General features: G+C 42.7%; 1 protein-coding gene across 4 annotated transcripts in view; it reads left to right on the top strand.

Moving 5' to 3' along the window:
- The window catches only part of b4galnt4a (beta-1,4-N-acetyl-galactosaminyl transferase 4a), a 973366-nt gene that overhangs the window by 561111 nt on the left and 399488 nt on the right, over window positions 1-12767 (top strand). For all 4 annotated transcript variants that reach the window (XR_010976333.1, XM_068045982.1, XM_068045983.1 and 1 more), the window contains exons 6-7: window positions 9338-9438; window positions 11786-11853. Coding sequence is in view for 3 of the 4 variants with exons in the window: in XM_068045982.1 (XP_067902083.1) it covers window positions 9338-9438; window positions 11786-11853 (169 nt within the window). In the remaining variant the exon portion in view is untranslated. The remainder of the gene's footprint in view (window positions 1-9337; window positions 9439-11785; window positions 11854-12767) is intronic.

A 12767-nucleotide genomic window follows, 5' to 3' on the forward strand; every position in this document is an offset into this window, starting at 1 on the left:
TTCTATGGCCATCAGGCAATTAACTGGCTTGGGACAGGGCTCCCGTCCCTTAAAGGGCGAAGATCCCACCTCCATGAGCCGGCAACTCTTCAGTTCCTACAGCGCCACTGGGAGTGGTGGCCACTGCTGGGACTGCACCCAGCCAGGACCAGCATCATGGACACTGCTCTGGAACCCAGGTGAAAGGAATCAGGGTGACCGGAGCTAGTCAGGCTGTTCCCGGTGAGCTGGGGGAGCGGTGATGGGGTGCGTTGATGAGGGCGGGGGATACATTTCACCAGGGGCAACCTTTGCTGCCAGGTGGCCCTCCGTGGGCCACAGGATGCCCTTTCAGGAGGGGCCCCCTCCTCCGAGCCCAAAGGGAGGCCACCAGCTTATATTCTCAGATGGTCGTTAATGGTTGGAATTCCCTTCCCCAGAGACCAGTAGAGGCTGGGTAATTGAACATATTCAAGACTGAATTAGAAGGATTTTTGATCAACAAGGGAGTCAAGGGTTATGGGAGGCAGGCAGAAAAGTGCAGTTCAGGCCACAATCAGATCAGCCATGCATGATCTTATTGAATGGCAGAATAGGCTCGAGGGGCCGACTGGCCTACTCCTATTTCTGATGCTCTTATGTTTTTATGTGGCGGAGGGCCCCATGCCACTGGTATTGCACCAGCGGCAGTGGCAAAAGGTCCTTAAGTGGCACTCCACCCCCTTCCTTCTCTTCTGATTCTATAACACCCACCCCGTCAGACCTGGCCACCTGCTCCAGTGAGTCGGATTAAATTCCATGCAAGTTTTAGTCATGGTAGTAGATATATACTATTCTGTATGAATTTTTTAAAATTTATGCATGGGATGTGGGCGTCGCTGGCCAGGACAACATTTATTGCCCATCCCTAATTGCCCTTGAGAAGATGGTGGTGAGCTGCCTTCTTGAACTGCTGCAGTCCATGTGGGGTCAGTACACCCACACTGCTGTTAGGAAGGGAGTTCCAGGATTTTGACCCAGCGGCAGTGAAGGAACGGCAATATAGTTCCAAGTCAGGATGGTGTGTGACTTGGAAGGGAACGCAGGTGGTGATGTTCCCATGCATTTGCTGCCCTTGTCCTTCTACTTGGTAGAGGTCGCGGGTTTGGAAGGTGCTGTCTAAGGAGCCTTGATGCATTGCTGCAGTGCATCTTGTAGATGGTACACACAGCTGCCATTGTGCATCGGTGGTGGAGGGAGTGAGTGTTTGTAGATGGGGTGCCAATCAAGCGGGCTGCTTTGTCCTGGATGGTGTGGAGCTTCTTGAGTGTTGTTGGAGCTGCACCCATCCAGGCAAGTGGAAAGTATTCCATCACACTCCTGACTTGTGCCTTGTAGATTGTGGACAGGCTTTGGGGAGTCAGCAGGGGAGTTAGTTGCTGCAGGATTCCTCTGACCTGCCATGGTATTTATATGGCTACTCCAGTTCAGTTTCTGGTCAATGGTAGCCCCTAGGGTGTTGATAGTGGGGGATTCAGTGATGGTAATGCCATTCAATGTCAAGGGGACATGGCTAGATTCTCTCTTGTTGGAGATGGTCATTGCCTGGCACTTGTGTGGCGCGAATGTTACTTGCCACTTATCAGCCCAGGCCTGGATACTGTCCAGGTCTTGCTGCATTTCTACATGGACTGCTTCAGTATCTGAGGAGTCATGAATGGTGCTGAACATTGTGCAATCATCAGCGAACATCCCCACTTCTAACCTTATGATTGAAGGAAGGTCATTGATGAAGCAGCTGAAGATGGTTGAGCCTAGGACACTACCCTGAGGAACTCCTGCAGTGATGTCCTGGAGCTCAGATGATTGACCTCCAACAACCACAACCATCTTCCTTCGTGCTCGGTATGACTCCAACCAGTGGAAGGTTTTCCCCTGATTCCCATTGACTTCAGTTTTGCTAGAGCTCCTTGATGCCATACTCGGTCAAATGCTGCCTTGATGTCAAGGGCAGTCATTCTCACCTCACCTCTTGAGTTCAGCTCTTTTGTCCATGTTTAAACCAAGGCTGTAATGAGGTCAGGAGCTGAGTGGCCCTGGTGGAACCCAAACTGAACATCACTGAGCAGGTTATTGCTAAGCAAGTGCCGCTTGATGGCACTGTTGATGTCACCTTCCATCACTTTACTGATGATTGAGAGTAGACTGTTAAATGATAAATGTTTTGAAGCAAGAAAAAATGTATCTCACTCTCATTACTGTCTCTAGCTTTAAGAATCTATTAAAATGATAAGGAAGGACTTAGCTCGCTATTTTATACTTGTACAGGTTAGCAGTTGTTACGACCAGGTGAGAAATGTGTCTAGGGGTCTTTTGCTGTCTTTACCTCCTTTTATTGTAACAGGGTTTTATTTCTAAACACACTGTGTTTTGAGCTCCCCCTTTTGTGAATCCTTGTTCACAGCTTTCCAATTATAAGACAAATAAACCAATTCACACAGGTTTTCTGAGGTTTAAAGAAAAAAGATGCAATTTTTTTAAACCTTAACCTTAAGCTCTAATATGGTTCGCATGTACAGATATATGATGCGCCCACGCTAGCATGTATACGCGATACGCACATGCAAATAGGGACAGAAAAGAAGAAATTATGAGGTGAAAGGTTTGAGGCAGTCGCTAATGGGAGTTTTTTACTGTGCTTCGAGCTCACTTGATTGTAGGTAGTCTTGCTGTTTGTCGGGGCCCAGTGTTCTTCTTAAACCTCGTTCACATAGGAGACTTTTCTCTCTTTGAGGTTCGCGTGTTTTCACAAGATTCGGTTCTGTGGGAAAGAGATGAAGGCAGGCAGGACTGGAGAGGAGGTTCTGTTCCAACCGGGAGCACACAGTTTTCTGAGTTCAAATTCTGTTTTTCCAATTTAAATTCCCTTAGTTGGCCAGCAGGTGGTCACATGACCAACTGGTTTGGCCAGGTCTCTTCTGTGTATTGGGGCAGGGACCGGTTCCTCATTGTTCGAACACTGTTACAATGTAAATGTCTTTCCAGTCAGGGGCTTACAATTTTAAGTTTTGCTGTTCATGTGGTGAAATAATGTGTACCTCAGTCTTGGTAGGTGGGGGGCTTGCCAGACAGCGGGTAATTAACATGCTTTTTCAGGATGTTGTGGGACATTTCAAATACTTTGGAGGCAATGGAATAATTGGAACAGGGTCGATTTTGCTTTTGAGAAATGTGTAAAGCAGTTATGACTTTGTACAAGATTGCTGTGCATTGTAAGGCTCAGAGTAAATCCAGTTACATTGTTGTCATTGATTTTTGTGATGCTTTTGTTCTAGAGCCTCATGTAGCATTCATAATGAATCTCAAAAAGTTCCAAAGTCAATGCTGTGTTCAGTGAGTCTTTCCTCTTCTGAAAGATAGAGTACATGGGTGAGGCAAGATAGTCCAGTCGTCAATCCTGTCTGATAACTTTGTCAATGATGTGTTACGACTGAGGTGGGAGGAGTGCACTGTCTTTTCTCGTCCCACTTCTCCACAGATCACAACATGTATTTTTAAAATGCTTACCCAGTTACCAATACAGTCAATCATATACTCTACTCTTTATCCCAAAATAAAATACACTAACCAGGTTTCTTTAATAAACAACAAAATTATCAGTTTATTATAAAAACAAGACTTATCCGGTAATGAAGCTAAGTATTAACACACAGATTGAAATATGAAAGTTCTTCTTTTAATCCCCACACACACAAGCTCTCACACACACTGAAAAGAATAAAGAAATTCTCTCTGCAGAGCTCTGTTTGAAAAAAAGACAAAAAAAAACTTTGGCCAAATGCCTGCTAATTCTTGAAGCGAAAATTAGCAGATATGGAAAGATGTCAGTTGTCCCTTTTGGTCTGGCGTCCGAGTACACGTGGATGGGTCACTGGGATCTTTTCTGGAGCAGTTATTTTCAGATGGCGTCGAGAATTCATCTGGCAGGTTTTTTTCCAGCTTCGCAGGAGAAATGTTGCATCAAGGGTTTCAGTTATAACACTGAACACACAGGGTTTTTTCAGCGACAGGAGGAAAGAGATGAGTTGGGTGTTTTTTCCTTGGCAGGCTGATCTTTCACTGTCTTCAAAACAACTCACACCCCAACTGAACTGAAAACAATATCCAAATCCCACACAGAAAGTCAACCTCCTGACCTCCATAAACCTTAACATCTGGCTTCTCTGTAAACATCTCCCCTTAGTCCAAGGTTCCTGTTGTTTATTTATCTTAAGACAAGTGATCTCCAGTATAGGTTATTTTTAGTACTTCTTGATTCTTCCAGTAATTGTTTTCAAGTGTCCTTTCAATGACCCCAGTGAAAAAAACAGTCTAGCATTTCTTCCGACTTCCAAATGAATCCATTTCCACAATTTAAATATGAGTCCTGAAAAACATATTATAAAAAAGAAGCTCTCTCATAACAGATATGATGTCATAATAATCTCAATGTCTGTAAAAACCATTTCTGAAAGCATTGCTGTGCTGCTTCTCACATGATATTGTATTGGTGATACACTAGTGTATGTGTTCTGGCATTGAACTAGCAACACCAAAGTTGCGAGTCGAAATCCAACAAGGTATGAATCTAATTAATTAAATATACTAATGATTAAAAAATTACAATGAAAGTTGCCAGATTGTTACAAGTGTCCTTTAGGAAAGGGAACCTGCCATCTCTATCTGGTCTGGCCTACATGTATGTTACAGTTTTGTAGACTTTTCACTACATATTCCTTCATAATCAATAACCTCATGGTAAAGGAGCATCTAGGCAACAGTGATCATATCATGATAGAACTTCATGTTCAGTTTGAAGGGGAGAAGTGTGGGTCTAAGACTATTGTTTGAAACCTAAATAAAGGTAAATATAAGGGTATGAAGGCAGAGCTAGCTAAAGTGTGCTGGGAAACCAGGTTAAAAGCTAGGACAGTAAAGATACAGTGGCAGACTTTTAAGGAGATATTTAGTAATTCTCAGCAAAGATTTATCCCAGTGAGAAAGACTCGTTGAGAAGGATGCATTATCTGTAGCTAAATAAAGAAGTTAAGGATAGTATAAAATTGAAAGAAACACTACAAATCTAGGTCAGAAGATTGGACAGATTAAGAACCAGCAAAGACTGACTAAAAAAAAAATAAAGATGGAGAATGTAGAATATGAGAGAAAGCTAGCTAGTAATATAAAAACAGATAGAAAGAGTTTCTACAGGTTTTTAGGAAATGAGTAACTAAAGGTAGTTTTGGTCCTCTGGAGAGTGAGTCTGGGAATTGATAATGAAAAACAAGGAAATGGCGGAGGCGTTGGACAGGCATTATGTCTGTTTTCACTGTAGAAGACTTAGAAAACTTGCCAAAAATACTTGAAAATCAAGAGGTGAAAGGGAGGGAGGAGCTTAAAACATCACCATTGCCAGGGAAAAAGTGCTGGGAAAACTATTAGACCTAAAGGCTGATAAGTCCCCAGGACCAGATGGCCTGCATCCTAGGATCTTAAAAGAAGTGGCTGCAGAGATAGTAGAGGCATTGGTTATAATCTTCCAAATTTCCTTAGATTCTGAAGGGGTCCCAGCGAATTGGAAAATGTTAAATGTAACACCTTTATTCAAGAAAGGAGAGAGACAGAAAGCAGGAAACTATAGGCCAGTTAACCTAACATCTGTCATAGGGAAAATGCTAGAATCTATTAGTAAGGAGGTTATAGCTGGATACTTAGAAAATCATAAGTTTTGTGAAAGGGAAATCATGTTTAACTAATTTATTAGTGTTCTTTGAGGAAGTAACAAGCAAGGTGGATAAAGGGGAACCTGTAGGTGTGGTGTTCTTGGATTTCCAAAGGCATTTGATAAGGTGCCACATCAAACGTTACGACACAAGATAACAGCTATGGTGTAAAGGGTAACATATTAGCATGGATAAAGGATTGGTTAGCTAACAGGAAGTAGAGAATAGGCATAAGTGAGTCTTTTTCAGGTTGGCAAGCTGTAACTAGTGAAGTGCCACAGGGATCAGTGCTGGGGCCTCAACTATTTACAATATATATCAATAACTTGGATAAAGGGACCAAATGTATGGTAGCTAAATTTGCCGATGACACAAAGGTAGGAAGGAAAACAAGTTGTCAAGAGGAGGTAAAGAGTCTACAAAGGGATATAGATAGGTTAAGTGAGTGGGCAAAAAATTTGGCAGATGGAATATAATGGGGAAAAATGTGAACTTGTCCACTTTGTAAAAATTGAAAAGCAGTATGCTGTTTAAATGGAGAAAGATTGCGGTACTCGGTCGTACAGAGGGATCTGGGTGTCCCAGTACATGAGTCACAAAAAGTTAGTATGCAGGTACAGCATTAGGAAGGCAAATGGAATGTCGGTGTTTATTGCAAGGGGAATTGAGTATATAAGTAGGGAAGTTCTACTGCAGCTGTACAGGGCATTGGTGAGACCACATCTGGAGTACTGCGTGCAGTTTTGGTCTCCTTATTTGAAAAAGGATATAATTGCTTTAGAAGCAGTTCAGAGAAGATTCACTCGACTCATTCCGGGATGAAGATCTTAACTTATGAAGAAAGGTTGAATAGGTTGGGCCTATACCCGTTGGAGTTTAGAAGAATGAGAGATGATCTTATCGAAACATATAAGATCCTGAGGGGACTTTAAAGAGTACGTGCTGGGAGGATGTTTCCTCTTGTGGGGAAGCCTAGAACTAGGGGACACAGTTTAAGAATAAGAGGAAATAAAAGCAAAATACTGCGGATGCTGGAAATCTGAAACAAAAACAAGAAATGCTGGATTCACTCAGCAGGTCTGGCAGCATCTGTAGAAAGAGAAGCAGAGTTAACGTTTCGGGTCAGTGACCCTTCTTCGGAACTCCGAGAATTTCGGAGTTCCGAAGAAGGGTCACTGACCCGAAACGTTAACTCTGCTTCTCTTTCTACAGATGCTGCCAGACCTGCTGAGTGAATCCAGCATTTCTTGTTTTTGTTTAAGAATAAGAGGTCTTCCTTTTAAGATGGAGATGAGGAGAAATATTTTCTCGCAGAGGGTTGTTAGTCTGTGAAATTCTTTTCCCCAGAAAACAGTGGAGACTGAGTCATTGAATTTATTCAAAGCTGAGTTAGATAAATTTTTGATAGACAAGGGAGTCAAGGATTATGGGGGGAAGAAAGGAAAGTGAAGTTGAGACCACAACCAGATCTGCCATGATCTTATTGAATGACGGAGCAGGCTCGAAGGGCCGAATAGCCTACTCCTGCTCTTAAGTCCTATGTTCCTATGCTCAAACTTAGTATTACGTGTAACTTCCATACATTATCCTCATTTCATCTATAATTCGAATTCACTTTTATTGTCAAGTATCTAATTAAACAATAGCAGGCTCTGGGACCAATCAGATTGAAGGGTTGTGAAATTAACAGTGCATGGACTGAGAAGAAAATTTAAATTAAAGTGGGTGAGTTCAATGGCAAATCAGGTACAGAAAGAGAAATGAAGAGACAGAAAGAAAAATTGGATTATGAGAGAAAAGAGAAAGAAAGAAAACATGTTTAAATTTTATATTTTTAAAATCTCCAACAACAGTTAAAGCCTGAAGCAATGAAAGTCCACATTTGTAATAGATAGTTTTCAGTGCAAGAGAGGTTATAGAGTCATTGAGTCATAGAGTTATACAGCATAGAAACAGGCCCTTCGGCCCACCGCGTCCATGCCGACCATAATGCCAATCTATACTAATCCCACCTGCCTGCATTAATTCCATATCCCTCTATGCCTTGCTCATTCAAGTACCTGTCCAGATGCCTCTTAAATGTCGCTACTGTTCCTGCCTCCACCACCTCCTCAGGCAGCTCATTCCAGATACCCACTATTCTTTGTGTGTAAAGTTTACCCCTTTGATCCCCTTTAAACCTCCTCCCTCTCACCTTAAATCTATGCCCTCTAGTTTTAGTCACCCCTACCATGGGAAACAGACTCTGGCTATCTACCCCATCTATACCTCTCATAATTTTATATACCTCTATCATGTCCCCTCTCAGCCTCCTTCGCTCCAGGGAAAACAGACCCAGCCTATCCAATCTCTCTTTATAACTCAAGCCCTCCAAACCAGGCAACATCCTTGTGAATCTTTTCTGCACCCTCTCTAGCTTAATCACATCTTTCCTGTAGTGCGGCGAGCAGAACTGCACACAGTACTCCAAATGCAGCCTAACCAACGTTATGTACAACTGTAACATGACGTCCCAACTCTTGTACTCAATGCCTCGGCCGATGAAGGCAAGCATGCCATACGCCTTCTTCACCACCCTGTCTACCTGTGTTGCCACTTTCAGGGAACTATGTACTTGCACCCCAAGGTCTCTCTGCTCAACAACACTCCCCAGGGTCCTGCCATTCACTGTATATGTCCAGCCCTGGTTTAACTTACCAAAATGCATCACTTCACACTTGTCTGCATTAAATTCCATTTGCCACTCCCTTGCCCACTTTCCCAGTTGATCTATATCCTGTTGTAACCTTAGACAGCCTTCTTCGCTGTCCACTATACCACAAATTTTGGTGTTATCTGCAAACTTACTAATCATGCCCCTTACATTCACATCCAAGTCATTAATATATATGACAAACAACAGAGGGCCCGGCACTGATCCCTGTGGCATCCCACTAGTCACCGGCCTCCAATCTGAAAAACAACCCTCCACTACCACCCTCTGCCTCCTATCACCAAGCCAATTTTGTATCCAATTTGCTAGCTCACCCTGATCCCATGTGTTCGAATCTTCTGGACCAGCCTACCATGCGGGACCTTGTCAAAGGCCTTGCTAACGTCCATGTAGACAATGTCCATCGCCCTACCCTCGTCAATCCTCTTGGTCACCTCCTCGAAAAACTCAATCAAATTCAGTTGTTTGGCAGTAATTTATATTTTTCACGTCGTATACTGAAATGACTTGATTTAAATTTCTGTGGTGAGTTTAGTTCATATCTATCCTGCAAATACAGCAATTTCATGATGTTCAATGCGTTTCAATGGTGAACCAGGCAAGGAGATAACATTTTCATGACGCTAACAGCAGAGCAGCGCATCTTGGAAAGCAACTTTTGAATTTCCACATTTAACTGTGCATCTGTGCTTTTTTGAAGTTGCTGTAGCATTTGCACTTAAATTACAGTGAGCACTATTATTTTGACAGCAAATTGTGGTCCCTTGTGTGCAAAAAATGCTTTCCCTACCCCTGGGCTCTCATACATACCCTCCTGTGTTCTATCTACAGGCTCAGTGGGTCCTGAGCTTATCAAAATGTATATGTATTTCTAGCTTTATTGATTTCATTTCTATTTTCCCAGGTGATTTCCAGTTTGCAATTGCGTCAGATGATAATTCCGAGTTTTGGCTCAGTTCTGATGAAAGTCCTGCGAATGCCAGACTGCTGATGCATGTAGGCAAGGTACAGAATGTTAGTTGAATCTCACTTATCTTGTCTGACAGCCATTCGAGGCTTTTCATAGTTGCTGCATTGAAATGTCATTGGGTGATCTGACTGATTTTTTTTATTGATGGACACTGTCTATGTGTCCTCCTTCTAAGGATGAAGGCAGCACAGAAATGAAAAGATAGAATCAGACCTCTGAACCAGAATGCCTTTGAAGTTGATTCCTGTAATGCAAGCAATCTTCCTTTTAAAACATTTGACAAACTATATTTCTCTCAGAAGACATCTCCTGTAATGTATTAATGTACCTTTTTAACCTTCTAATTTTAGAATCATTTATAGCAGTTGTCTGTATTGAACACTGACAGTTGTGTACAGTTAGCTGATCCAGGCAGGGCAGCAGTTGGGACAGTACATTGGCCTCAGTGGCTTCACTCTGAGGAGAGAGATTTCAGCCAATGCCATCACTTCTGATTGCTGCCCTGCAGGAAATTGGATGGGATCTATTTTGACATTTGGGAGCCCGACCGGCAATCTGGTTCCCTTTTACATTGTAGGATCCCGACTCCTGTATTAAAACAGGCAGCTGCTTTGGACTCCTGGCTATGGCACCTCTCAAAATAGAATTTGCTGCATTGCTGGTGTTTTGAGACCGTTACCACCTCATTAATGCCATGCAAAGACAGTGAACATCAAGCCCCATTTGTGGACATTGGGATGAGGACAGGAACAAGTTTTCCTGGAACTCTCCCCACATTTGATTAATCTATTACCACTTACTGTTTAGATTCACAGATAATTAGTGGCCACTCCAGGGTTTTTTTTTATTTGATTCGTTCATGGGATGTCAGTGTCACTAGCAAGGCCAGCATTTATTGCCCATCTCTAATTGCCCTTGAGAAGGCGGTGGTGACCTGCCTTCTTGAACTACTGCAGTCCATCTGGTATAGGTACACCCACAGTGCTGCTCGGAAGGGAATTCCAGGATTTTGATCCAGTGACAGTAAAGGAACGGTGATATATTTCCAAGTCAGGATTGTGTGGTGCTTGGAGGGGAACTTGCAGTTGGTGGTGTTCCCATGCACCTGCTGCTGTTGGTCTTCTGGCTGGTAGATGCATGGGTTTGGAAGGTGCTGTTGAAGGAGGCTTGGTGAATTGCTGCAGTGCATCTTGTTGATGGTACACACTGCTGCCACGGTGCTCCAGTGGTGGAGAGAGTGAATGTTTAAGCTCGTGGGTGGGTGCCAATCAAGAGGGCTACTTTGTCCTGGATGGTATCGAGATTCTTGAGTGTTGTTTGAGCTGCATTCATCCAGGCGAGTGGAGAGTATTCCATCACAGTCCTGACTTGTGCTTTGTAGATGGTGGACAGGCTTTGGGGAGTCAGGATGTGAGTTACTTGCTGCAGAATTCCTGGACTCTGACCTGCTTTTGAAGCCACAGTTTCTGGTCAATGGTAATGCAGATGTGTCCTTCTGGACCCGACTGTAGGTCACTGTGCTGTCATCTTTAGTGGGACAGAACATACCCAGGGATGGTGATGGAGGGGTCTGGTTAGTAGGCTGTAAAGTCTGATTTGGTGTATATAACTATACCAGGTAGTCTGTGGGTGAGGTCTCCCAAGTTTGGCACATGTCCCAGTGAGGAGTACTTTGCAGGGACAACTGGGCAGGGTGTGCCTTTGTCATTTCCAGTGCCTAGGTTGATGCTGGGGTGGGGGGGCAGGGAGAGTCCATTCAATCTTATTTTTATTTAACTTTTCTTTCTTAGGTTTGATACAACTGAGTGGTTTACCAGGTAATTTCAGAGGGCAGTTAAGAGTCAACCACAGGGTCTGGAGTGACAACTAGGACAGCAGATTTCTTTCCTTCAAGGGCATCAGTGAACCCCAGCTGGGTTTTCACAACAATCCAGTAGTTTCATGGTCACTATTATTAAGAGTAGCTTTTTAATTCCAGGTTTATTAATTAATTGTATTTAAATTCCACCATGGCAGCTGGATTTGAACTCACATCTCCAGTGTGTTTGGATGGGCCTTTGGACTATTAGTCTAGTAACATTGCCATTATACTACAATTCCCTGGCTGCTATCTAGTGCCCATAGAACACAAAGCCTCAAAATGAGTTGACTTCTTCAGAAAAGTGAAAGGTGAAAATAGGAGGAGAAATTAAAAAGAGCTGTGTGTAAAATTCTGTTTCTATTTCAAGGTGATTTTTTTTGGTCAACTGCAATTGTTAAAATCAATTAGAACCATATCAAAAAGCATCTGTTTTATTTCTTATCATTTCTATTTCATCCACTTACACCCAGAGCTGGTGCAAGTCAGTTAAGTGACTAATCCTTCCCATGAATCTTTTTCAGCTGGGTACAGAGTGGGCTGCTCCAGGGGAGTTCACCAAGTTCAGATCACAAGTCTCCAATCCAGTCCAGTAAGCACATTATTTTATTCATAATCAGAATGACTACAGTAATGACATCAGATTGAAGCAAACTGGTTACCATGTAACCTTAGATTCAAAGGTTAATTTCTGATGATCCCTAACATGGCATCTTAGTTAAGTGTTTTTATAACACATGCTGTTGGACGTTTGAGGTGAGCTCAAGTGATTTAGGAAATTTCCACGTTTATGTTTTTTTTGTTGAGGTTAATGATTAGGAAATTAAGTTGGAGAGGTGACTCCTATTGTTGCTAGTGGGTGGGAGTGGGTTTAGAGAGTGTATTGCTGTTAGCCAAAAGGGAATGTGCAGGTATGGAAGTATTTTCCTGTTAGTAAAGAGGAGATAATTAAGTATGGAGTGGATCAATGGGACTGCTGTCGGAACTGTGCTGCTTCAGCAGATGCATAAATAAAGCAACAAAGAAGTGAGTTATTTAATTAATATTTATTAACATTTATGGGTGGGTGCACTTCATTTTCTTAGCAAAAAAATCCTGAAGCTTTGGAGCAAATAACCATATTTTTACATTTCCCATTGTGTGTGGCTCACTCATTGACAGTAAATGATTTTAGTTTTGCGCCAAGGCATGTGTGGCAGCAACTCAACAATGCCTCTGGGTGGATTTTAAAACCTGGGGTTGCAGATTGGTCGCTTGCTATCGAAACCAAAGGAAAGGATGGAATTTTGGTATGGAGACAAAACCGTTTCCACCGACACATAGTATAACAGTAGGGGATGTATTCTGTTCTGTGCCATTCCCTTGCCAGCACTAGCTAGACAGTGCACTCTAGTATATGCCCCTCACAGCATGTCTCAGTCTGTTTGCATCACACTCATTCATTTTTTAATATCTATCTGTCAGTCATCTGACCTTGTCTTGAAGTCTGAGTTATTTTGTATGTGG

The sequence above is a fragment of the Heterodontus francisci genome, chromosome 14 (genome assembly GCF_036365525.1).
Source record: "Heterodontus francisci isolate sHetFra1 chromosome 14, sHetFra1.hap1, whole genome shotgun sequence".
Lineage (NCBI taxonomy): Eukaryota > Metazoa > Chordata > Chondrichthyes > Heterodontiformes > Heterodontidae > Heterodontus > Heterodontus francisci.